General features: G+C 47.5%; 2 protein-coding genes and 1 long non-coding RNA gene across 7 annotated transcripts; 1 reads left to right on the plus strand and 2 right to left on the minus strand.

Moving 5' to 3' along the window:
• Positions 1 to 329: 329 nt before the first annotated feature.
• dpy30 (dpy-30 histone methyltransferase complex regulatory subunit) lies at positions 330 to 9175 on the minus strand. Its single transcript, XM_056411033.1, has 5 exons — positions 9113 to 9175; positions 2021 to 2061; positions 1501 to 1548; positions 1288 to 1430; positions 330 to 487 (listed from the first exon to the last, which is right to left on the minus strand). Exons 1-5 carry the CDS (start codon positions 9120 to 9122, stop codon positions 415 to 417), a joined length of 315 nt encoding a protein of 104 aa, XP_056267008.1. The 5' UTR covers positions 9123 to 9175; the 3' UTR covers positions 330 to 414.
• LOC130191384 (uncharacterized) lies at positions 4667 to 5891 on the plus strand. The gene is made up of 2 exons (XR_008831194.1): positions 4667 to 5061; positions 5225 to 5891. It is a non-coding gene; the product is annotated as an uncharacterized LOC130191384 (long non-coding RNA).
• srd5a2a (steroid-5-alpha-reductase, alpha polypeptide 2a) lies at positions 9119 to 26901 on the minus strand. 5 transcript variants are annotated; one of them, XM_056411028.1, is made up of 7 exons: positions 26871 to 26901; positions 25568 to 25621; positions 17036 to 17422; positions 16431 to 16606; positions 16255 to 16362; positions 15713 to 15863; positions 12380 to 12489 (listed from the first exon to the last, which is right to left on the minus strand). In XM_056411028.1, the coding sequence occupies exons 3-7, from the start codon at positions 17296 to 17298 to the stop codon at positions 12423 to 12425; spliced, it is 765 nt and encodes a 254-aa protein (XP_056267003.1). In that variant the 5' UTR covers positions 17299 to 17422; positions 25568 to 25621; positions 26871 to 26901; the 3' UTR covers positions 12380 to 12422. The 5 variants fall into 5 exon arrangements, with proteins under 5 accessions (XP_056267006.1, XP_056267007.1, XP_056267003.1 ...); XM_056411031.1 differs by lacking the exons at positions 12380 to 12489; positions 26871 to 26901 and adding an exon at positions 9119 to 9216 and having other exon boundaries at positions 25568 to 25679; XM_056411032.1 differs by lacking the exons at positions 12380 to 12489; positions 26871 to 26901 and adding an exon at positions 9147 to 9213 and having other exon boundaries at positions 25568 to 25679.
• Positions 26902 to 27017: the final 116 nt, after the last annotated feature.

Consider the following 27017-nt stretch of genomic DNA (forward strand, 5'->3'; position numbering starts at 1 on the left):
ACTCTGATACCCGAGACAAACCTGCAGCAGAAGTCATCACGCGATGATGAAGCACTTTAAATCTTCTCATGAGACGTTTATCCTCGACCAATAGGATGATCCCGTTCTCTTGATCTTTACTACTGCATTAAAAAGAACCGGCCTGAACTCCATGTGATCATGTGACCTGAGAAGGCAGCTGGTAGTCCGAGTATTGAAGGTGATGTCGCTCAAGTAAACAAAGCAGCTCCAACATGTTCCGGGTGGAGATGAGACTGATGACCTTCTGTGACCTTCAGATTCTATTTAGTAGATTTGACCTTTAACAAAACAAATGAACCTCAAAGAGCAACTCTTCATAGCAACATGTTTATTCTGGAAAATAAAAAACAGTAGCATTCATGAACAAACATGAGTTCCTCTGGAGGCCGGGCTTCAGCTCCGCTCCTCAAACTGGGATTTGTTCTTCAGCAGGAACGCCGCCAGGTACTCGATCGGGTTGGGAGGCCTGAGGACGAGAGATCCATGAGCACCAGATACCACCAGCCACTAGGCTCCGCCCCCAGACCACCGAGTACCTTACCTCCAGCAGCAAGTCATACCTGTGGACTCCTACCCCTAGACTCCTACCCCTAGACTTCTACCTCTAGACTCCTACCCCTAGACTCCTACCCCTAGACTTCTACCTCTAGACTCCTACCTCTAGACTCCTACCTCTAGACTTCTACCCCTAGACTCCTACCTCTAGACTTCTACCTCTAGACTCCTACCCCTAGACTTCTACCCCTAGACTCCTACCCCTAGACTCCTACCTCTAGACTTCTACCTCTAGACTCCTACCCCTAGACTTCTACCTCTAGACTCCTACCCCTAGACTTCTAGACTCCTACCCCTAGACTTCTACCTCTAGACTCCTACCCCTAGACTTCTAGACTCCTACCCCTAGACTTCTACCTCTAGACTCCTACCCCTAGACTCCTACCTCTAGACTCCTACCTCTAGACTCCTACCTCTAGACTCCTACCTCTAGACTCCTACCCCTAGACTCCTACCTCTAGACTTCTACCCCTAGACTTCTACCTCTAGACTCCTACCTCTAGACTTCTACCCCTAGACTTCTACCTCTAGACTCCTACCTCTAGACTTCTACCTCTAGACTCCTACCCCTAGCCTTCTACCTCTAGACTCCTACCTCTAGACTTCTACGTTCTACGTTCTCTGGTCGTCTTTGAGACGAACCAGAGAACGTTCTAAGGACGGTTCTCCGTCCCTGAGGGCTTCAGTGAGAACCGGGCCAGGGGGTCCCACCTGTCCTTGGCGAGCAGCGACAGGCCCTGCAGCAGGATGGGGACGACGGTCTGGTCCAGGTAGGCTCGGGTCGGCAGCGCCTGCAGGTCCACCTTCTGCTTCGAGGTCTTCTCCGAGCCCGGCTTCTCGTTGTCCACCGTCCTCTGAGGAGCAGCAAGGCATGCTGGGAGTCAGCCCATCACCCCACTTCCTGTGTGTGTGTGTGTGTGTTACCTGGATGTTCTCCGTCAGGCCGTACTCTGCGTGAGGGTTCTCAGAGACCTGCAGAAGAACTCAAGCTACTAAGTACTTGTACTTTACTTGAGTATTTTAAATGTTCTGATACTTTATACATTTATATATTTATACATTTCTACATTTATCCGCAGTGACTTTACAGATTGATAACAAGTGATGATTAATGCAACAATATAACATTTATTACTTTGAGTATTTTCCTAAAATACTTTTGTGCTACTTGAGTAAATAATTTGAGTAATTCATTCAGGAGCTCCTGCTAGGCTAACGGTCTTTGTGCTAAGCTAGGCTAACAGTTCCCCCTACTGTCAGTCTTTCTGCTAAGCTAGGCTAACAGTTCCCCCTACTGTCAGTCGTTCTGCTAAGCTAGGCTAACAGTCCCCCCTGCTGTCAGTCTGTACAGGACGAACATGATGAAATATCTGACTGATGGTACTGTGTTGTACAGGAGTGTGGCACTGTGTGTAGTACTGTGTGTAGCACTGTGTGTACTTACAGCAGGGTGCCCCTCCATGGACTGCTCTGCGTCTGTGTGATCTGAAAGAGAGAGAGGAGGGTTAGAGCTGCTCTGGTCCAGGAGGACAACATGAAGACAACATGAGGACAACATGAGGACAACATGAAGACAACATGAAGACAACATCAGGACACCATGAAGACAACATGAAGACAACATGAAGACAACATGAGGACAACATGAAGACAACATGAAGACAACATGAAGATAACATGAGGACAACATGAAGACAACATGAAGACAACATGAGGACAACATGAGGACAACATGAGGACAACATGAGGACAACATGAAGACAACATGAGGACAACATGAAGACAACATGAGGACAACATGAGGACAACATGAAGACAACATGAGGACAACATGAAGACAACATGAGGACAACATGAAGACAACATGAGGACAACATGAAGACAACATGAAGACAACATGAAGACAACATGAGGACAACATGAGGACAACATTCAAGATTCAAGATGTTTTTATTTGTCACATACACACACAGGGTGTGCAGTGAAATGAAAGTGGCAATGCTCAGCAGGAATGTGCAAGGGCAACAAGTACACACTATTTACAATAAAAAACAACACAATATTTACAGTAAGTGTGTGTGTGTGTGTGCCTAAGAGGGGCAGTTGTGTGGGTCTATGTGGGGGTCCTGGTGAGGTCGGAGTTCACAGTCCTGATGGCCTGAGGAAAGAAACTCCGTCTCAGTCTCTCTGTTCTTGCAGCGTGACTACGGAGGCGCCTGCCTGACCGCAGCAGCTGAAACAGTCTGTTGTTGGGGTGGTGAGGATCCTTCATGATCCTGCCGGCTCTGGTTCTGCACCTCCTGGTGTACAAGTCCTGCAGGGTGGGGAGTGTAGTTCAATAGTGCGTTCAGCCGAACGCACTACTCTCTGAAACCTTCCTGTCCTGAGCGGAGCAGTTGCCAAACCAGGCTGTGATGCTTCCTGTCAGGGCGCTCTCTACAGCTCCAGAGTAGAAGGACTGAAGGATCCTCTGGGAAACTTTAAATTTCCTCAGCTGCCTGAGGTGGTAGGCGCTGCCTTGCCTTTCTCACCAGAGTGTCTGTGTTCGTTGACCATGTCAGATCCTCGGTGATGTGGACTCCCAGGTATTTATACCCGCTCACCCTCTCCACAGTAGTCCCGTTAATCCCCAGTGGTGAGTACGTCCTCTGTTGTTGTACCCTCCTAAAGTCCACAATCAGCTCCTTAGTTTTGGTGACATTCATGATGAGGCTGTTGTCCTGGCACCAGAGTGACAGATCAGCAACTTCCTCCAGGTAGGCCTTCTCGTCGTTGTGGGAGATCAGGCCCACCACCACTGTGTCATCCGCAAACTTGATGATGGTGTTGGATAGGGGTGCAACGGATCATCATTGATCCGTGATCCGTTCGGATCATCTATTTCGGTTCGGCACGCGCATGATCCGCGGATTGATTTATGAAGAAAAAAAAATTGTGCGCATGCTCAGTCCACACACAGCCGTAACACGTGGCTGACATAGCGATTGCTAACATAAAGAAAAACCTGCAACACAGCGTGGTCATGGCGAGCGGAGGAACAGAAGAACTAGAACGCCCCACATGGAAAATCCCCTGTTTGGGAGCATTTTGGCTTCCCTGTCAAATTGAATTCAGAAGGAAAGAGGTTGGTGGATAAAACCGTGACGGTGTGTAGGCACTGTGGCACAAGAAAGTCATACAACAGTGGAAAGTTTCCTGGAAACACATCGAGCATGCGCATTTACAGCGACATCACGGTGTTTCACTGGCGGGAGTGAAACGGCGGCTCAACAACCGCTCATCACCCGGCATTTAAGCAGCCCCTTCCTCCACAATCAGACCGGGCTAAAGCAATCACAAACGCTATCGGTCTGTTTATAGGTGCTGACATGAGGCCATATTCCGTTGTGCAAAACAAGGGATTCAAACACATGCGGAACGTGCTCGAGCCGCGTTCGACATCCGTCGCGCACCCACTCCAGCGATAATATTGTGCCAGGTCTGTATGAGCAGGAGAAGAATAAGGTGGTGGATGAGCTAGCTGTAGCACCCTCTGTTCCACTCACAACAGGCGGGTGGACGTCGAGGGGAACGGTGAGCTATGTGACAATAACCGCTCACTTCATCACAGCAGACTGGGAGATGAGAAGTCCGGTGCTGCAGACCACGCCCCTCACGGAAGTCACACGGGCAGTCACCTTGCGCGGGTACTGACACAAGCAGTGGAGGAATGGAAGATAAAGAGGCCCACTACTAATATCCCAGTCACAACTGATAATGCCAAAATCAAATAAATGCAGTGAATGAGGCAGGACTGGGCCCACAGATAGGGTGCTTTGCACATGTAGTAAATTTGGCATCACAGAGGAATCTCAGTCAATAGGATGGACCGCCTCCTTGGGAGGATCAGGAAGGTGGTTTCCTACTTCCACAGAAGCACAACAGCTGCTCATGTGCTTAAGACAAGGCAAGAAATGCTAAAGCTGCCTACTCATAAGCTCATACATGATGTCCCAACAAGGTGGAACTCCACTTATGATATGTTAGGCGTTATCTGGAGCAGCAGGCAGCTATATACTCTGCATTGACCGACAAGACCCTAAAGAAAATGTCAAAGACATCATAACCCTTTCTGATGATGATGTGAGAGTGGCAGAGGAGGTCCTCCAGGTGCTTAAACCCCTTAAAACTGTTACATCTCTGCTGAGCACTGAAACGTTACCATCTGTGTCAATGATCCTTCCGCTGAAAACAAGGATTCTACAATCCATGGCTCCAAGTGTGGAAGACAGCACCATCACTCAAGATGTCAAGACTGCCATTAGAGAGGACCTGAAGCCCAGATACACTTCACCCCCTACTCTACAGGACTACCTCCACAGATCTACTGCCCTGGATCCAAGGTTTAAGTCCCTGTCTCACATAGACCCTGACCTACGCCAGAGGACATACAGTGACCTCACCACTGAGATTGTGAGCAGTCTGGCCACTGAAGACTGTGATGAGGTAAAGGAAAAAAACATTATTTTAAAATGATCAATTTAAATCTTCATACATTTTTTATTTTCAGTAATAATGGCATTCATTTAATGTTATTGCCGCATTTTTCATGTTTATGAAACATGAAAATAAATAATAGGTTTAATTAATGACCTATTCTTTTCTGCAGGGTCAAGCTGCAGAGCCAACAGGAGCAAACTTGGACACATCTCCTCCACAAAAGAAGTCGGCGTTGGCAGAGCTTTTTGGAGAGACCTTTGCCAGCAAAGACATGGACAGCAAGACTCCTGCTGACATCAAAGAGGAGGTGGCATTCTACCTGGCAGCAAGCGGCATTGCAGTGGATGGTGATCCACTGACATGGTGGAAAAGCAATGAGTTTAAATACCCTCATATTGCTAAGATGGCAAGATGCTATCTCGCTGTGCCAGGCTCTTCAGTTCCTTCCGAGAGAGTGTTCTCAACAGCAGGGGACATAGTGACTGCAAAGAGGTCCACACTCTCCCCAGACAATGTAGACACCCTTGTCTTTTTGAAAAAGAATTTAAAATTATAAGCTCATGTATGCTTTGTTTTCTTTCTTTAATTCTTCTTTGATAATAATGCTCTTGTTTCAAGGAAGATGATGTGCCTTCTTATGTTGCACTTTAATTTGTTTTTTATTAATGGTCATTGGTCCATGTTTAAAGGAAGGAGATATGCCTTTTTATGTTGCACTTTAAGTTGTTTTTCATTGATTATGTTGAAAAGAAGATGTTAATTGTACACTTTAAGTTGATTTTATATATTTCAATTGAATAATTTAAAAGTGTTAATAAACAAAAAGACAAAACATGTTTATTTGTCTTGTCTATTTTTTTTTTTTTTTTTTTTTGCTGATCCGAAAAATGATCCGATCCGTGACTCTGATCCGAGGAACGATCCGAACCGTGAGTTTTTTGATCCGTTGCACCCCTAGTGTTGGAGCTGAACCTGGCCACACAGTCATGTGTGTACAGGGAGTACAGTGAGGGCTGAGGGCGCAACCCTGGGGATCCTGTGTTCAGGGTGAGGATTTGGAGGTGTGTCTGCCACCCTGACCACCTGTGGCCTGGCGGTCAGGAAGTCCAGGATCCAAGCACACAGGGGGGTGTTCAGTCCCAGCTCAATCAGCTTGCCGGCCAGTCTGGAGGGACTATGGTGTTGAAAGCTGAACTATAATCAATGAACAGCAGTCTCATAGCCCCCCTCTGGCTGTCCAGATGAGAGAGTGTGGTGTGCAGTACCTGGGAGACAGCATCATCCGTGGATCTGTTTGGGCGATAAGCAAACTGCAGCGGGTCCATGGAGGAAGGGAGGAAGGCGCAGATGTAGTCCTTTATCAGCCTCTCAAAGCATTTCATGACCACCGAGGTGAGGGCCACCGGTCGGTAGTCATTCATACATGCTGGAGAAGCATTCTTGGGCACAGGGACAATAGTGGATCTCTTGACATGAAGACAACATGAGGACAACATGAAGACAACATGAGGACAACATGAGGACAACATGAGGACAACATGAAGACAACATGAGGACAACATGAAGACAACATGAAGACAACATGAGGACAACATGAGGACAACATGAAGACAACATGAAGACAACATGAGGACAACATGAGGACACCATAAAGACAACATGAGGACAACATGAAGACAACATGAAGACAACATGAGGACAACATGAAGACAACATGAGGACAACATGAAGACAACATGAAGACAACATGAGGACAACATGAAGACAACATGAGGACAACATGAGGACAACATGAAGACAACATGAGGACACCATAAAGACAACATGAGGACAACATGAGGACAACATGAGGACAACATGAAGACAACATGAGGACAACATGAAGACAACATGAGGACAACATGAAGACAACATGAAGACAACATGAGGACAACATGAAGACAACATGAAGACAACATGAAGACAACATGAAGACAACATGAGGACAACATGAAGACAACATGAGGACAACATGAGGACAACATGAGGACAACATGAAGACAACATGAAGACAACATGTCTCATGTTCTGTCTCATGTTCTGTCTCAGAATCAGAATCAGAAACAGGTTTATTGCCAAAGAATGTTTTCACAAACAAACGAGGAACTTTTTTTGGCGGAAGGTGCAAGAATCGCGCACCAAGACACCGGCGCCGACCGTGGCGCCATCTAGGAAAGGGTGAGTGAAAGGTGACAGCATAACATGAGGGAAGAGGCGAGAAAAGAAAAAGCCACCCCGACTATGCCGAGAGGGTACAGTGTGGGAGCAGGAGAAACAAAAACACCATTGCATAAGCACATACATCTTAGACATGACTTGCAGCGAGTAGGAAGGGGGGGAGGGGAGGTAATCCAAAGACTGGGCGATAGCCCCGTCATTGGGGGCAGAAGGTAACCAGCACAGACAAGCAGCCAGCCGGTCCTTCGCCGTCACGGCGCGGACACAGACCCGTCCTGTCACCCTGGGGGCAAAGCAGGCGGCGTGGGATGGGGGGTAGTGAGTGCATTTCAGTTTGTTGAAGTTCGTGTGTGAGTGGCCGGTGTATCGTCCTCCCCAGTCCACAACAGACAAAGTTCTCAGTCCACAAGATGGTGGTTGCCATGGAGATAGCCTTGAAGGGTCCTGGGAGAAAACAACCACAGGTGTCTGTGGATAGGGGAAGGAATGAGAGAGTCTACTTCAGTGATCTTGAGAGTTGTTGTTCCAGTCACGGCCTTGGCCAAGGCCAAGGCCCGTCCTGGTAGAGGCAGCAGATAAGATTGGGATTGTTTGGTCTTCCAGTAGCTGCAATTCAATTTTGCGCACCCACTATTCCTCCAATTTCCTCCCGTTTGAATAGGATTTCAAATCGATCCAATTTCATTTGCAGAGCCGTCAGCTTCTCCACGATGTTGTCATTCTGACGGTTTAATGCCAAAGTCTGAGTGCCAACAACTCTGCCCAACGTCAATCATGTCGGGCAGCCTTAGGGGGCTTTTAACGGCTGTCACCGTTTCCTTAATTTTCCGATAAGCCAGGGCAGCGCCAAATCCAAACAGCAGAAATCCTGTAATCAAAGTTCCGAATAGGTAGATGTCTTCACGTCCTCCACGGAGAGTGGTGCTAGGCACAAGACCGCCCACTTCCCACGCGTCCATCGTGTATCCAGCAACATTCGTCCCTGCAGGACAGGCAGGTTCCCAGAACCCGAGCTTCGTCGAGAAGATGGTGTCAATTGCGTTTAAGGACCAGTTGATTACGTCCATGGTTTTTAGTTCGAAGAGCGATGCGGAGAGAGTCTCTCAAGTATAGAGACAGACAAGACACGACGAGAGAAGCCAAGCAGGGAGGGGAAGGTCATGGGGAGGAGAGGGGGAGAAAAGTGCGACCGCCTTCGTCGAGAGCCAAATCCATGTTCTGTCCCATGTTCTGCTCCTTGAGTTCTCTGAACACAGAAGTGAACGCGGTTCTCAGCATCCGGGCCGCGGACTCGCGTCCGGCTGCTGCTGAATGACTCTAGTGGACCCGCTGGTCCCCCCGGACCCCCCGTAGCCCCTCGGAGTCCCCGCTGGTCCCCCCGGACCCCTCGGAGTCCCCCCGGACCCCTCGGAGTCCCCGCTGGTCCCCCCGGACCCCCCGTAGTCCCTCTCGGAGTCCCCGCTGGTCCCCCCGGACCCCCCGTAGCCCCTCGGAGTCCCCGCTGGTCCCCCCGGAGTCCCCGCTGGTCCCCCCGGACCCCTCGGAGTCCCCGCTGGTCCCCCCGGACCCCCCGTAGCCCCTCGGAGTCCCCGCTGGTCCCCCCGGACCCCTCGGAGTCCCCATCACACACAGTCTGAACCGTGACGTGACTCAGCAAGCTCAGTTGTTGGCTCGTGGGTTCGGCGCGCCAGAGCTTCCAGGCGGGGGAGGCTCCAGTGTCAGCGCGCGTCTGCCCGGTGACCTCGGTACACACCTCGGTACGGTGGACCCATAGTGAACCCGGAGCGCAACGTTTCACAACATCAAAACGCGCGCGTTGAATGAACAACAATAAACTCACCGTCCGCCATGTTTGTTGTGGATGCGAACGAGAGATGTCTGGAGGACGCGAGGCGGCTTCTTCTTCTGAGTTGACGATCTTTGGCTCTTTACCGCCACCTGCTGCTGCGGAGTGGGATCACAACAACAACAACAACAACTCACAACACCACTAGTGTTGCCGCCCACGATGGAAGCATTCACACCACTGTGATGAAGATATATATATATATAATATATATATAATACAAATAATATAATAATACAAATAAATATTGACTCATGGCTGGTATATCAGTTGTCTGGCTCGTGAGTTCGGCGCCAACAGAAGCTTCCAGACCGGGGGAGAGCTCCGAGTGTCAGCGCGTCGCTGCCCGGTGAATACACCTCGGTACCGCGTAGAGTACCGGGTCGGACCCGCCGAATGAACCCGGAGCCCCGCGGCGAACACACAAAAGCATCAAAACGCGTTGAATGAACAACAATAAACTCACCGTCCGCCATGTTTGTTGTGGATGCGAACGAGAGATGTCTGGAGGACGCGAGGCGGCTTCTTCTTCTGAGTTGACGATCTTTACCGCCACCTGCTGCTGCGGAGTGGGATCACAACAACAACAACAACAACAACACACACCACTAGTGTTGTATCCACGATGGAAGCATTCACACCACTGTGATGAAGATATATATATATATAATATATATTATAATATATATATAATAATATATAATATATACATAATATATACATATTATATATACAATAATATATATATATGTATATATATATAGACATATATATATAAGTAACCGTGTCCCTGTTGATGGTACACGACGAGCAGGACGAGCTTTTAATACTGTGGCACAATGACTCGGGACGAGCAGGACGTGTTTTAATGGGAGACTGTGGGTCAGTGGGTAGCAGGTCCGTCTTTCAATCAGGAGGTTGGAGGTTCAATCCCCGCCTAGTCGATGTGTCCTTGAAAGAGTCACCTGGAGTGTCGTCTCCCTGTAGCTGCGTCTACGGTGTATGAATGTAACAGGATTGTAAATCGCTTTGGATTAAAGCGTCAGCTAAATGACACGTGATGTAATGTAATGAGCACAATTCAACATTCAAGAAGTTCAACAATACAAATATATGTGGAGTGTAGATTCAGCCTTAACACCTCCACCAATCAGATCAGTCGAGTCAGCTAAGTTACAACCATCTTCACATCCTCTAAACCCAGAGGTCCAGAGAACCTTCAGAGACCGTTAGACCTGATCCCCATTGAGAGCTACTAAACAACCCTCATCTGTGTTCCAGGAGTCTGGAACCAGAACCCTGAACCAGGTTTTACAGACAAAAGGAATACGGTTTGCGTCACAATTTAATTTAATTTAAAAGTATGTGGAAAAAAACATCAAAGTACTAGTACCACAGAGTAGAGGGACCACTAGTACTAGAACCACAGAGTAGAGGGACCACTAGAACCACAGAGTAGAGGGACCACTAGTACCACAGAGTAGAGGGACCACTAGAACCACAGAGTAGAGGGACCACTAGTACTAGAACCACAGAGTAGAGGGACCACTAGAACCACAGAGTAGAGGGACCACTAGAACCACAGAGTAGAGGGACCACTAGAACCACAGAGTAGAGGGACCACTAGAACCACAGAGTAGAGGGACCACTAGAACCACAGAGTAGAAGGACCACTAGTACTAGAACCACAGAGTAGAGGGACCACTAGTACTAGAACCACAGAGTAGAGGGACCACTAGAACCACAGAGTAGAGGGACCACTAGTACTACAGAGTAAAGGGACCACTAGAACCACAGAGTAGAGGGACCACTAGAACCACAGAGTAGAGGGACCACTAGTACTAGAACCACAGAGTAGAGGGACCACTAGTACTAGAACCACAGAGTAGAGGGACCACTAGAACCACAGAGTAGAGGGACCACTAGAACCACAGAGTAGAGGGACCACTAGAACCACAGAGTAGAAGGACCACTAGTACTAGAACCACAGAGTAGAGGGACCACTAGAACCACAGAGTAGAGGGACCACTGGTACTAGTACCACAGAGTAGAGGACCACTGGTACTAGAACCACAGAGTAGAGGGACCACTGGCTAGAACCACAGGTAGAGGGACCACTAGTACTAGAACCACAGGTAGAGGACCACTAGTACTAGAACCACAGGTAGAAGGACCACTAGTACTAGAACCACAGAGTAGAGGGACCACTAGAACCACAGAGTAGAGGGACCACTAGTACTAGAACCACAGAGTAGAGGGACCACTAGAACCACAGAGTAGAGGGACCACTAGTACTAGAACCACAGAGTAGAGGGACCACTAGTACTAGAACCACAGAGTAGAGGGACCACTAGTACTAGAACCACAGAGTAGAGGGACCACTAGTACTAGAACCACAGAGTAGAGGGACCACTAGTACTAGAACCACAGAGTAGAGGGACCACTAGTACTAGAACCACACAGTAGAGGGACCACTAGTACTAGAACCACAGAGTAGAGGGACCACTAGTACTAGAACCACACAGTAGAGGGACCACTAGTACTAGTACCACAGAGTAGAGGGACCACTAGTACCACAGAGTAGAGGGACCACTAGTACTAGAACCACAGAGTAGAGGGACCACTAGAACCACAGAGTAGAGGGACCACTAGTACTAGAACCACAGAGTAGAGGGACCACTGGTACTAGAACCACAGAGTAGAGGGACCACTAGTACTAGAACCACAGAGTAGAGGGACCACTAGTACTAGAACCACAGAGTAGAGGGACCACTAGTACTAGAACCACACAGTAGAGGGACCACTAGTACCACAGAGTAGAGGGACCACTAGTACTAGAACCACAGAGTAGAGGGACCACTAGAACCACAGAGTAGAGGGACCACTAGTACTAGAACCACAGAGTAGAGGGACCACTAGTACTAGAACCACAGAGTAGAGGGACCACTAGTACTAGAACCACAGAGTAGAGGGACCACTAGTACTAGAACCACACAGTAGAGGGACCACTAGTACTAGTACCACAGAGTAGAGGGACCACTAGTACTAGAACCACAGAGTAGAGGGACCACTAGTACTAGACAGAGTAGAGGGACCACTAGTACTAGAACCACAGAGTAGAGGGACCACTAGTACTAGAACCACACAGTAGAGGGACCACTAGTACTAGAACCACACAGTAGAGGGACCACTAGTACTAGTACATGAAGGTCTTCATAGTTCTTGCCACTTTATTCGAGAACATTACATCATTGGGTTTTATTTGGTTCTCCAGGAGCTTCAGGAGGTCTTCAGGTCTTCAGGGTCACAGGATGAAAGGAAGGAGAGCCTTCCTGGAGCGAGGGTAGTCCTTAAACCTCTGCTGGTAGTCTCTGCAAGACCAGCAAGACCGTTAGACCTGGTCCCCTTTGAGGCCTAGTAAACAAGACCGTTAGACCTGGTCCCATTTGAGGGCTAGTAAACAAGACCGTTAGACCTGGTCCCCCTTTGAGGCCTCGTAAACAAGACCGTTAGACCTGGTCCCTTTGAGGCCTAGTAACCAAGACCGTTAGACCTGGTCCCCTTGAGGCCTAGTAAACAAGACCGTTAGACCTGGTCCTTTGGGAGCTCCATTAAACAAGACGTTAGACCTTCCCATTTGAGGGCTAGTAAACAAGACCGTTAGACCTGGTCCCCTTTGAGGCCTCGTAAACAAGACCGTTAGACCTGGTCCCCTTTGAGGCCTAGTAAACAAGACCGTTAGACCTGGTCCCCTTTGGGGCCTAGTAAACAAGACCCGTTAGACCTGGTCCCCTTTGAGGCCTAGTAAACAAGACCGTTAGACCTGGTCCCCTTTGAGGCTCGTAAACAAGACCGTTAGACTGGGTCCCCTTTGAGGGCCCTAGTAAACAAGACCGTTAGACCTGGTCCCCTTTGAGGGCTCGTAAACAAGACCGTTAGACCTGGTCCCCTTTGAGGCCTAGTAAACAAGACCGTTAGACCTGGTCCCCTTTGAGGGCTCGTAAACAAGACCGTTAGACCTGGTCCCCTTTGAGGGCTAGTAAACAAGACCGTTAGACCTGGTCCCCTTTGAGGCCTAGTAAACAAGACCGTTAGACCTGGTCCCTTGAGGGCTCGTAAACAAGACCGAGGACCTGGTCCCCTTTGAGGGTCGTAGAACAAGACCGTTAGACCTGGTCAGTAAACAAGACGACCTGGTCCCTTGAGGCCTAGTAAACAAGACCGTTAGACCTGGTCCCCTTTGAGGGCTCGTAAACAAGACCGTTAGACCTGGTCCCCTTTGAGGCCTCGTAAACAAGACCGTTAGACCTGGTCCCCTTTGAGGGCTAGTAAACAAGACCGTTAGACCTGGTCCTCGTAAACAAGACCTAGACCTGGTCCCCTTTGAGGCCTCGTAAACAACCGTTAGACCTGGTCCCCTTTGAGGCCTAGTAAACAAGACCGTTAGACCTGGTCCCTGAGGCCTAGTAAACAAGACCGTTAGACCTGGTCCCTTTGAGGGCTCAGAACAAGACCGTTAGACCTGGTCCCTTTGAGGGCCTAGTAAACAAGACCGTTAGACCTGGTCCCCTTTGTGGGCTAGTAAACAAGACCGCTAGACCTGGTCCCCTTTGTGGCCTAGTAAACAAGACCGTTAGACCTGGTCCCCTTTGAGGGCTCGTAAACAAGACCGTTAGACCTGGTCCCATTTGAGGCCTAGTAAACAAGACCGTTGAACCTGGTCCCCTTTGAGGCCCACAGTAAACAAGACCGTTAGACCTGGTCCCCTTTGAGGCTCGTAAACAAGACCGTTAGACCTGGTCCCCTTGAGGCCCTAAGTAAACAAGACCGTTAGACCTGGTCCCCTTTGAGGCCTAGTAAACAAGACCGTTAGACCTGGTCCCTTGAGGCTAGTAAACAAGAATACCTGGTCCCTTTGAGGCCTAGTAAACAAGACCGTTAGACCTGGTCCCCTTTGAGGCCTAGTAAACAAGACCGTTAGACCTGGTCCCTTTGAGGGGCCTCGTAAACAAGACCGTTAGACCTGGTCCCCTTTGAGGCCTAGTAAACAAGACGTTAGACCTGGTCCCTTTGAGGCCTGTAAACAAGACCGTTAGACCTGGTCCCCTTTGAGGCCTAGTAAACAAGACCGTTAGACCTGGTCCCCTTTGAGGCCTAGTAAACAAGACCGTTAGACCTGGTCCCCTTTGAGGGCTCGTAAACAAGACCGTTAGACCTGGTCCCCTTTGAGGCCTAGTAAACAAGACCGTTAGACCTGGTCCCCTTTGAGGCCTAGTAAACAAGACCGTTAGACCTGGTCCCCTTTGAGGGCTCGTAAACAAGACCGTTAGACCTGGTCCCCTTTGAGGCCTAGTAAACAAGACCATTAGACCTGGTCCCCTTTGAGGCCTAGTAAACAAGACCGTTAGACCTGGTCCCCTTTGAGGCCTAGTAAACAAGACCATTAGACCTGGTCCCCTTGAGGCTCGTAAACAAGACCGTTAGACCTGGTCCCTTTGAGGCCTAGTAAACAAGACCATTAGACCTGGTCCCCTTTTGAGGCCTAGTAAACAAGACCGTTAGACCTGGTCCCTTTGAGGCCTAGTAAACAAGACCGTTAGACCTGGTCCCCTTTGAGGGCTAGTAAACAAGACCGTTAGACCTGGTCCCCTTTGAGGCCTAGTAAACAAGACCGTTAGACCTGGTCCCCTTTGAGGGCTCGTAAACAAGACCGTTAGACCTGGTCCCCTTTGAGGCCTAGTAAACAAGACCGTTAGACCTGGTCCCCTTTGAGGCCTAGTAAACAAGACCGTTAGACCTGGTCCCCTTTGAGGCCTAGTAAACAAGACCGTTAGACCTGGTCCCCTTTGAGGCCTAGTAAACAAGACCGTTAGACCTGGTCCCCTTTGAGGCCTAGTAAACAAGACCGTTAGACCTGGTCCCCTTTGAGGGCTCGTAAACAAGACCGTTAGACCTGGTCCCCTTTGAGGGCTAGTAAACAAGACCGTTAGACCTGGTCCCCTTTGAGGCCTAGTAAACAAGACCGTTAGACCTGGTCCCCTTTGAGGCCTAGTAAACAAGACCGTTAGACCTGGTCCCCTTTGAGGCCTAGTAAACAAGACCATTAGACCTGGTCCCCTTTGAGGCCTAGTAAACAAGACCGTTAGACCTGGTCCCCTTTGAGGCCTAGTAAACAAGACCGTTAGACCTGGTCCCCTTTGAGGCCTAGTAAACAAGACCGTTAGACCTGGTCCCCTTTGAGGCCTAGTAAACAAGACCGTTAGACCTGGTCCCCTTTGAGGCCTAGTAAACAAGACCGTTAGACCTGGTCCCCTTTGAGGGCTAGTAAACAAGACCGTTAGACCTGGTCCCCTTTGAGGGCTCGTAAACAAGACCGTTAGACCTGGTCCCCTTTGAGGCCTAGTAAACAAGACCGTTAGACCTGGTCCCCTTTGAGGCCTAGTAAACAAGACCGTTAGACCTAGTGGTCTAACCCTTGAATTTAGAGGACCTGATATTATCTGTTTCTAACATCCTTTAACAGGGGACTGGATATTGGGTCTGGGGGGGGGGGGGGGACTCTAAAGCTGGACTCAGGACCGGTTGGTGACCTACCTGTGGTGCTGGTAGGCCCGCGGCCCGATGGAGCACTCGGTGAAGAAGGCGAAGGCCGTGGCGGGCAGAGACCACGAGGCCAGAGCGAAGCCGGTCCACTCCAGGATCTCCCCCAGGAAGTTGGCCCCGGACACAAACTCAAACATCCCCCCTGGGGGGCAGGAGAGGTCCGTAAGGTCCAGGTCTCACAGGTGGACTTAGTCTTTCTGATGTCGGTAAGGAAGTCTATGGATCAGGATCTCGTGTGGATCAGGATCTAGAGTGGATCAGGATCTACTGTGGATCAGGATCTCGTGTGGATCAGGATCTAGAGTGGATCAGGATCTCGTGTGGATCAGGATCTACTGTGGATCAGGATCTCGTGTGGATCAGGATCTACTGTGGATCAGGATCTACTGTGGATCAGGATCTCGTGTGGATCAGGATCTACTGTGGATCAGGATCTACTGTGGATCAGGATCTACTGTGGATCAGGATCTACTGTGGATGAGGACCTGGATGAGGACCTGGATGAGGACCTGGATGAGGACCTGGATGAGGACCTGTACCGTGGGGGATCCTGTAGGCGGTCTCTCCCGGCCTCCTCAGGCCCCGCAGGATGTGGTCACTGTGGATGTTGATGACCATTCCGACCACGAAGAGGAGGAGCCCTGGGGGAGAGGTCAAGGGGTCAGGCCCGTTACCCTGGAGGCGTCTCCATGGTAACGGGCTCGGGTACCTGCCGCCAGCCGGCCGGCCCCCAGCAGGGCCCCCGGCCCGCGGCCCCGGGGCCCGGCGCAGTGCAGCAGCTGGTGCGCCTGCAGGAAGCCGTTGAGCGAGCAGAAGATGGCGGCGGCGAGCACGATGGGCAGCGGCACGGGGCGGCCTCGGGTCAGGGGGGCGTAGACCAAGCTCCTGGAGACCAGAACCCGGGGTCAGACCACGTCCAAAACCAGATGGGCCTGGACCAGATGGACCAGATGGACCTGATGGACCTGGACCAGATGGACCAGATGGACCAGATGGACCTGATGGACCTGGACCAGATGGACCTGGACCAGATGGACCAGATGGACCTGATGGACCTGGACTAGATGGACCAGATGGACCAGATGGACCTGATGGACCTGGACCAGATGGACCTGGACCAGATGGACCAGATGGACCTGATGGACCTGGACTAGATGGACCAGATGGACCTGATGGACCTGGACTAGATGGACCAGATGGACCAGATGGACCTGGACCAGATGGACCAGATGGACCTGGACCAGATGGACCAGATGGACCTGGACCAGATGGACCAGATGGATCTGGATGTTGATGATGAACTGGAGACTTCACCTGTGGAAGTAGTGCAGCATGAAGGCGCTCAGCAGCAGTGTCCTCCCGGTGGTCTCCCCGGTGACCAGCAGCAGCAGCAGCGGCAGCAGGAAGGCCGGGACCTCCTGCAGGAACCAGGCCAGTCGGGCCGGGCGGCAGCGGCCCGCGGCCGGCCGGTAGCGGCCGTACGGCGTGTGGCTCTGCGTCTGGCGCAGCAGGTAGGCCACGCCCCCCACGATCAGAGCCCAGCTCAGGGACCACACCGCGGCGGCGCGGCACTCCATCAGCCGGTCTGGGAGGTCTGGGAGGAGCACCGGGAGGAGAACCGGGAGGAACACTACGGAGGTGTTGGGCCGGTGGGAGGGAGGAGGGACTTCACTGGGATGGTTCACTGACGAGGAACATCAGCTGTGAATAAACAGAGAGACAATACACCATGTTCACCACAAGGGGGCAACCTGTTAACAACAGAGACATATGAACACGTCACACGTCTGTGACCGGAGGGTCAATAGATGTCATGTGACCAGATGAACAATAGATGTCATGTGACCAGATGATCAATAGATGTCATGTGACCAGATGAACAATAGATGTCATGTGACTAGATGAACAATAGATGTCATGTGACCAGATGATCAATAGATGTCATGTGACCAGATGAACAATAGATGTCATGTGACCAGATGGACAATAGATGTCATGTGACCAGATGATCAACAGATGTCATGTGACCAGATGAACAATAGATGTCATGTGACCAGATGAACAATAGATGTCATGTGACCAGATGATCAATAGATGTCATGTGACAAGATGAACAATAGATGTTATGTGACCAGATGAACAATAGATGTCATGTGACTAGATGAACAATAGATGTCATGTGACCAGATGAACAATAGATGTCATGTGACCAGGTGAACAATAGATGTCATGTGACCAGATGAACAATAGATGTCATGTGACCAGGTGAACAATAGATGTCATGTGACCAGATGAACAATAGATGTCATGTGACCAGATGATCAATAGATGTCATGTGACCAGATGAACAATAGATGTCATGTGACCAGGTGAACAATAGATGTCATGTGACCAGATGAACAATAGATGTCATGTGACCAGATGATCAATAGATGTCATGTGACAAGATGAACAATAGATGTTATGTGACCAGATGAAAAATAGATGTCATGTGACTAGATGATGACCAGATGAACAATGAATGTCATGTGACCAGATGAACAATAGATGTCATGTGACTAGATGAACAATAGATGTCATGTGACTAGATGAACAATGAATGTCATGTGACCAGATGAACAATAGATGTCATGTGACCAGATGATCAATAGATGTCATGTGACAAGATGAACAATAGATGTTATGTGACCAGATGAACAATAGATGTCATGTGACTAGATGAACAATAGATGTCATGTGACCAGATGAACAATAGATGTCATGTGACCAGGTGAACAATAGATGTCATGTGACCAGATGAACAATAGATGTCATGTGACCAGGTGAACAATAGATGTCATGTGACCAGATGAACAATAGATGTCATGTGACAAGATGAACAATTCAATTCAGTTTCAATTCAGTTTATTTGTATAGCCCAATTTCACAAATTACAAATTTGTCTGGGAGTGCTTTACAATCTGTACACATAGACATCCCTGCCCCAAAACCTCACATCGGACCAGGAAAAACTCCCAAATAACCCTTCAGGGGAAAAAGGAAGGAAGAAACCTGGAGGAGAGCAACAGAGGAGGATCCCTCTCCTAGGATGGACAGATGCAATATATGTAATGTGTACAGAAGGACAGATTTAGAGTTAAAATACATTCAATGAATATGACAGAGTGTATGAATAGTTCATAGTAGGCATATTCCACGATGGAGACCCCCACGATCCATCAGGCAGATGGCGGTGGGGAGGAGGAGTGGGCGGAGTCTCAACAGGACAGTGGCGTAGTCATGAGCAGGAATTCCCACGGCCCAGACGATCCATCAGGCAGATGGGATCTATGCCGTCTCATAGGGTCCGATGACCCCATGAGACGTAAAGTCAAAGGACTTCCGGGGAGAAAGCAGAGTTAGTAGCGTGTGATTGAGAGATGAAAATTCATCCTTAAGGAGAGAAAAGAGAGAGGAGATAGGTACTCAATTGCATCCTAAGCGTCCCCGGCAGCTATAAGCCTATAGCAGCATATCAAGGGGCTGGACCAGGTGAACCTGATTCAGCCCTAACTATAAACTCTGTCAAAGAGGAAGGTCTTAAGTCTACTCTTAAAGAGGTGACTGTGTCTGCCTCCCGGACTGAAAGTGGAAGCTGGTTCCATAAAGAGGAGCTTGATAACTAAAGGCTCTGGCTCCCATTCTACTTTTAAGACTCTAGGAACTACAAGTAGTCCGCATTTAGTGAGCGTAGCTCTCTAGTGGGGCAATATAGTACGACAAGCTCCTTAAGATATGATGGAGCATCACCAATCAAGGCTTTGTCGTTAAGAGAAGAATTTTTAAAAGTGATTCTTGATTTTACTGGGGCCAGTGCAGGCAGCTAGTGCAGGAGTGATGTGATCTCTTTTCTTAGTTTTAGTGAGAACACGAGCTGCAGCATTCTGGATCAACTGGAGGGACCTAAGAGATTTATTAGAGCAGCCTGCTAATAAGGAGTTGCAGTAATCCAGTCTCGAAATGTGAGCAACGTGAACCAATTTTTCTGCATCTTTTGAGACAAGATGTGCCTGATTTTTGAAATATTACGTAGATGAAAGAATGCAGTCCTTGAGATTTGCTTTACGTGGGAGTTAAAGGACAAGTCCCGATCAAAGATAACGCCAAGATTCTTTACAGTGGTGTTGGATGCCAGGGCAATGCCGTCTACAGAATCCACATCACCAGATAATTGATCTCTGAGGTGCTCAGGGCCGATTAAAATTACTTCGGTTTTGTCTGAGTTTAACATCAAGAAGTTGCAGGTCATCCATGTTTTTATGTCTTTAAGACATGCTTGAATTTACAGAGTTGGTTGCTCTCCTCTGGTTTTATCGATAAATATAGTTGAGTGTCATCTGCATAACAATGAAAGTTTATGGAGTGTTTCCTGATAATATTGCCCAAAGGAAGCATGTATAAGGTAAATAAAATTGGTCCAAGCACAGAACCTTGTGGAACTCCGATTAACGTTGGTGGTTATCGGCGTCATCGTTTACAAATACAAACTGAGATCGATCTGATAAATAGGATTTAAACCAAATTAGTGCCGTGCCTGAAATGCCAATCGACTGCTCCAGTCTCTGTAACAGGATGTCATGGTCAAATGGTGTAATGCAGCACTAAGGTCTAACAAGACCAGGACAGAGAGGAGTCCTTTATCTGCTACCATTAAGAGGTCATTTGTAATTTTCACCAGTGCCGTCTCGGTGCTGTGGTGTTTTCTAAATCCTGATTGAAATTTCTCAAATAAACTATTATGATGTAGAAAGTCGCACAACTGATTTGCGACCACTTTCTCAAGGATCTGGAGAGGAAGGAGGTTAGAGATCGGTCTGTAGTTAACTCTGGATCCAGAGTGGGCTTCTTCAGGAGAGGTTTAATAACAGCCACCTTGAAGGAGTGTGGTACGTGGCCTGTTAGCAGAGACACATTGATAATATCTAATAGAGAGCCGCCATAAAGGCAAAACGTCTTTAAGCAGCCTCGTCGGGATGGGGTCCAAGAGACAGGTAGGCGTGTTCAAGTAGAAACCGTTGAAAATAATTGGTCACGGTTGATAGGAGAAAATCCTCCAAATATATACAATTAGGGCATACAGCGGTTTCCAAGGCCATTCCACTTGAGGACAGATTGGCACTGGTTATGGGCAAGAGATTATTAATCTTGTCCCTATAGTTAAAATCTTTTCATTAAAGAAGTTCATAAAGTCATTACCACTGAGGTTTAGAATGCCGGCCCACAGAGCTGTGACTCTCTGTCAGCCTGGCTACAGTGCTGAAGAGAAACCTGGGTTGTTTTTATTTTTCTATTATTGATGAGTAATAGGCTGCTCTGGCATTACGGAGGGCCTTCTTATGTTTTGACTATCTCGCCAAACTAAGCGGGATTCTTCGAGATTAGTTGAACGCCATATGCGTCAAGCTTTCGTGACGCTTGCTTCAGTTTGCGGGTCTGAGGTTATACCAGGGAGCAAACCTCCTCTTCCTCACTGTCTTCTTCTTCAGAGGGGCTATCGAGTCCAGTGTCATTCTCAGAGAGCCTGTGGCACTGTCAACAAGATGATCAATCTGGGACGGACTAAAGTTAGACCAGGAGTCCTCTGTTATATTGAGACGTGGTATCGAATCAAATACAGAAGGAATCGCTTCTTTAAATTTAGCTACAGCACTATCAGTTAGACATCTAGTGTAGAAACTTTTGACTAACGGAGTACACCCGGGTAGTATAAATTCAAAAGTTATGAGGTTGTGGTCTGACAGAAGAGGATTCTGTGGGAAGACGTTCAAATGCTCAATGTCAACGCCATAAGTAAGAACAAGATCAAGCGTGTGGCCAAAGCTGTGAGTGGGTTTCTGTACTCTCTGACAGAAGCCAATCGAGTCCAACAAGGAGATGAATGCAGCACTAAGGCAATCATTATCAACATCCACATGGATATTAAAATCAAAAACCAAACTTGATATAAATTCTGAGAATTCAGATATAAACTCTGAATATGGACCTGGTGACCGGCACAGAATCACAATCGAATTGGCTGTAGTGTTTTCCAGGTTGGATGAAAGACTAAGAACAAGGCTTTCAAATGAGGTGTAGTGTAATTTTGGTTGAGGATTAATTAATAGGCTCGATTCAAAGATGGCTGCTACTCCACCTCCTCGACCGGTGCCTCCCCCATCACGAGTATTAATATGACTTGGAGGAGTCGATTCATTCAGGCAGACATATTCTTCATGGCCTCAGCCAGGTTTCAGTTAGGCAACATAAATCAATGTGATTATCTGATATTAAATCATTCAGTAACACAGCTTTAGATGACAGAGATCGAATATTTAGGAGACCACATTTAATAGACCTATTTTGTTGCACTGCTGAAATAATTGTGTTAACTTGTATAAGGTTAATAGTACCACCTCTTCTGCTTACTTGATTTTATTTAATTGAAGTGGCCGGGACACAGTCTCTACTCTAAAGTCAAGGGTGGGTAATCACTGAATGGAAGAGCAGAGAAGGGTGTTAAACTACAACTCTGCTCCCGGTTCCTGATCTGAACCCTGGGTTGTCATAGATTAAGTCCGGTGATCAACTTGGTCATATTCGCAGAAATGAGACGCTCCAACGTGGGATGAATGCCGTCTCTCCTCATCAGATCAGGTTTTCCCCAGAAAGTCTTCCAGTTGTCTACGTAGCCCACATTATTGTGACCAGATGATCAACAGATGTCATGTGACCAGATGAACAATAGATGTCATGTGACCAGATGATCAATAGATGTCATGTGACCAGATGAACAATAGATGTCATGTGACCAGATGAACAATAGATGTCATGTGACCAGATGAACAATAAATGTCATGTGACTAGATGAACAATAGATGTCATGTGACCAGATGAACAATAGATGTCATGTGACCAGATGATCAATAGATGTCATGTGACCAGATGAACAATAGATGTCATGTGACCAGATGATCAATAGATGTCATGTGACCAGATGAACAATATATGTCATGTGACCAGATGAACAATATATGTCATGTGACCAGATGATCAATAGATGTCATGTGACCAGATGAACAATAGATGTCATGTGACCAGATGATCAATAGATGTCATGTGACTAGATGAACAATAGATGTCATGTGACCAGATGATCAATAGATGTCATGTGACCAGATGAACAATAGATGTCATGTGACTAGATGAACAATAGATGTCATGTGACCAGATGATCAATAGATGTCATGTGACCAGATGAACAATAGATCTCATGTGACCAGGTGAACAATAGATGTCATGTGACCAGATGAACAATAGATGTCATGTGACCAGATGAACAATAGATGTCATGTGACTAGATGAACAATAGATGTCATGTGACCAGATGAACAATAGATGTCATGTGACGAGATGAACAATAGATGTCATGTGACCAGGTGAACAATAGATGTCATGTGACCAGATGAACAATAGATGTCATGTGACGAGATGAACAATAGATGTCATGTGACCAGATGAACAATAGATGTCATGTGACCAGATGAACAATAGATGTCATGTGACCAGATGAACAATAGATGTCATGTGACCAGGTGAACAATAGATGTCATGTGACCAGATGAACAATAGATGTCATGTGACTAGATGAACAATAGATGGCATGTGACCAGATGAACAATAGATCTCATGTGACCAGATGAACAATAGATGTCATGTGACTAGATGAACAATAGATGTCATGTGACCAGATGAACAATAGATCTCACTTTACTAGATGAACAATAGATGTCATGTGACCAGATGAACAATAGATGTCATGTGACTAGATGAACAATAGATGTCATGTGACCAGATGATCAATATATGTCATGTGACCAGGTGAACAATAGATGTCATGTGACCAGATGAACAATAGATGTCATGTGACTAGATGAACAATAGATGTCATGTGACCAGATGAACAATAGATGTCATGTGACTAGATGAACAATAGATGTCATGTGACTAGATGAACAATAGATGTCATGTGACCAGATGAACAATAGATGTCATGTGACTAGATGAACAATAGATGTCATGTGACTAGATGAACAATATATGTCATGTGACCAGGTGAACAATAGATGTCATGTGACCAGATGAACAATAGATGTCATGTGACTAGATGAACAATAGATGTCATGTGACCAGATGAACAATAGATGTCATGTGACTAGATGAACAATAGATGTCATGTGACCTGATGAACAATAGATGTCATGTGACCAGGTGAACAATAGATGTCATGTGACTAGATGAACAATGGATCTCATGTGACCAGATGAACAATAGATGTCATGTGACTAGATGAACAATAGATGTCATGTGACCAGGTGAACAATAGATGTCATGTGACCAGATGAACAATGGATCTCATGTGACCAGATGAACAATAGATGTCATGTGACTAGATGAACAATAGATGTCATGTGACCAGATGAACAATAGATGTCATGTGACGAGATGAACAATAGATGTCATGTGACCAGATGAACAATAGATGTCATGTGACCAGATGAACAATAGATGTCATGTGACTAGATGAACAATAGATGTCATGTGACCAGATGATCAATATATGTCATGTGACCAGGTGAACAATAGATGTCATGTGACCAGATGAACAATAGATCTCATGTGACCAGATGAACAATAGATGTCATGTGACTAGATGAACAATAGATGTCATGTGACCAGATGAACAATAGATGTCATGTGACCAGATGATCAATATATGTCATGTGACCAGGTGAACAATAGATGTCATGTGACTAGATGAACAATAGATCTCATGTGACCAGATGAACAATAGATGTCATGTGACTAGATGAACAATAGATGTCATGTGACCAGATGAACAATAGATGTCATGTGACCAGATGAACAATAGATGTCATGTGACCAGATGAACAATAGATGTCATGTGACCAGATGATCAATAGATGTCATGTGACCAGATGAACAATAGATGTCATGTGACTAGATGATCAATAGATGTCATGTGACTAGATGATCAATATATGTCATGTGACCAGATGAACAATAGATGTCATGTGACCAGGTGAACAATAGATGTCATGTGACCAGATGAACAATAGATGTCATGTGACCAGGTGAACAATAGATGTCATGTGACTAGATGAACAATAGATGTCATGTGACCAGATGATCAATAGATCTCATGTGACCAGATGAACAATAGATGTCATGTGACCAGGTGAACAATAGATGTCATGTGACCAGATGAACAATAGATGTCATGTGACCAGGTGAACAATAGATGTCATGTGACCAGATGAACAATAGATGTCATGTGACCAGATGAACAATAGATGTCATGTGACTAGATGAACAATAGATCTCATGTGACCAGATGAACAATAGATGTCATGTGACCAGGTGAACAATAGATGTCATGTGACCAGATGAACAATAGATGTCATGTGACCAGGTGAACAATAGATGTCATGTGACCAGATGAACAATAGATGTCATGTGACCAGGTGAACAATAGATGTCATGTGACCAGATGAACAATAGATGTCATGTGACCAGATGAACAATAGATGTCATGTGACGAGATGAACAATAGATGTCATGTGACACCTGAGCCTGAAGGCAACACGAGCCTGAAGGCAACACGAGCCTGAAGGCAACACGAGCCTGAAGGCAACACGAGCCTGAAGGCAACACGAGCCTGAAGGCCACACCTTGAGGGAGCGCCTCATTCGTGGTCTCTAACTCGTCTTCGTCTCTTAATGTTCTGAAGGAAAGAGGAACAGCTGTTACCTGCGCTGCGTTCAGGAGCTCCACACCGTCACACACGGAACATTCTTTGAATTCCTTGAAGGTATAGGAGGGAGGAGGGAGGAGTCAAGGAAGGAGAGAGGAGTAAAGGAAGGAGAGAGGAGTAAAGGAAGGAGTAAAGGAAGGAGAGAGGAGTAAAGGAAGGAGTAAAGGAAGGAGAGAGGAGGAAGGAAGGAGAGGAGAGTAAAGGAAGGAGAGAAGGAAGGAGAGAGGAGTGAGGAAGGAGAAGGAAGGAGAGAGGAAGAATGAGAGGGTAAAGGAGAAGGAGAAAGGAGTAAAGGAAGGAGAGAGGAGTAAAGGAAGGAGTAAAGGAAGGAGAGAGGAGTAAAGGAAGGAGAGAGGAGTAAAGGAAGGAGTAAAGGAAGGAGAGAGGAGTAAAGGAAGGAGAGGAAGGAGGAGTAAAGGAAGGAGAAAAGGAAGGAGAGAGGAGTAAAGGAAGGAGAGAGGAGTAAAGGAAGGAGTAAAGGAAGGAGAGAGGAGTAAAGGAAGGAGTAAAGGAAGGAGAGAGGAGTAAAGGAAGGAGAGAGGAGTAAAGGAAGGAGAGAGGAGAAGGAAGGAGAGAGGAGAAGGAGGAGAGAGGAAGGAGAGAGGAGAAGGAAGGAGAGAGGAGTAAAGGAAGGAGAGAGGAGTAAAGGAAGGAGAGAGGAGTAAAGGAAGGAGTAAAGGAAGGAGAGAGGAGTAAAGGAAGGAGAGAGGAGTAAAGGAAGGAGAGAGGAGTAAAGGAAGGAGTAAAGGAAGGAGAGAGGAGTAAAGGAAGGAGAGAGGAGTAAAGGAATGAGAGAGGAGTAAAGGAAGGAGAGAGGAGTAAAGGAAGGAGAGAGGAGTAAATGAAGGAGTAAAGGAAGGAGAGAGGAGTAAAGGAAGGAGTAAAGGAAGGAGAGAGGAGTAAAGTAAGGAGTAAAGGAAGGAGAGAGGAGTAAAGGAAGGAGTAAAGGAAGGAGAGAGGAGTTTGATTGTCCTCAACAAACTCCTCTTTGCTCCTCCTGCTGTGATGCAATGTTTCATAACCAACGAGACGATGAAGAGTTTTGATGAAGAACAAAGAAACCCTGGGAGGCCTGTTGGTCCGGAGTACCAGAGACCCCCTACAGAGTACCAGAGACCCCCTACAGACTACCAGAGACCCCCTACAGAGTACCAGAGACCCCCTACAGAGTACCAGAGACCCCCTACAGAGTACCAGAGACCCCCTACAGACTACCAGAGACCCCCTACAGAGTACCAGAGACCCCCTACAGAGTACCAGAGACCCCCTACAGACTACCAGAGACCCCCTACAGAGTACCAGAGACCCCCTACAGAGGGGAGACGTTGACTCTTTGGCTCCTCCCACACGGACGCTGACTCCATGGCTCCTCCCACACGAACGCTGACTCCTTGGCTCCTCCCACACGGACGCTGACTCCATGGCTCCCACACGGACGCTGACTCC

Source organism: Pseudoliparis swirei, unplaced genomic scaffold (assembly GCF_029220125.1).
Source record: "Pseudoliparis swirei isolate HS2019 ecotype Mariana Trench unplaced genomic scaffold, NWPU_hadal_v1 hadal_42, whole genome shotgun sequence".
Taxonomy (NCBI): Eukaryota; Metazoa; Chordata; class Actinopteri; order Perciformes; family Liparidae; genus Pseudoliparis; species Pseudoliparis swirei.

Excerpts from the sequence above, each read along its gene's own strand:
- dpy30 (XM_056411033.1), bottom strand. Across the intron at positions 1,549-2,020 it reads CCATGGAGGGGCACCCTGCT|GTCTCTGAGAACCCTCACGC; the intron begins GTAAGTACACAC and ends GTTCTTCTGCAG. Across the intron at positions 1,431-1,500 it reads GCCTGACGGAGAACATCCAG|AGGACGGTGGACAACGAGAA; the intron begins GTAACACACACA and ends GCTGCTCCTCAG.
- srd5a2a (XM_056411028.1), bottom strand. The coding sequence starts at position 17,298 with ATGGAGTGCCGCGCCGCCGCGGTGTGGTCCCTGAGCTGGGCTCTGATC. Across the intron at positions 16,607-17,035 it reads ATGCTGCACTACTTCCACAG|GAGCTTGGTCTACGCCCCCC; the intron begins GTGAAGTCTCCA and ends TCTGGTCTCCAG. Across the intron at positions 12,490-15,712 it reads CGGGCCTACCAGCACCACAG|AGACTACCAGCAGAGGTTTA; the intron begins GTAGGTCACCAA and ends CTGGTCTTGCAG.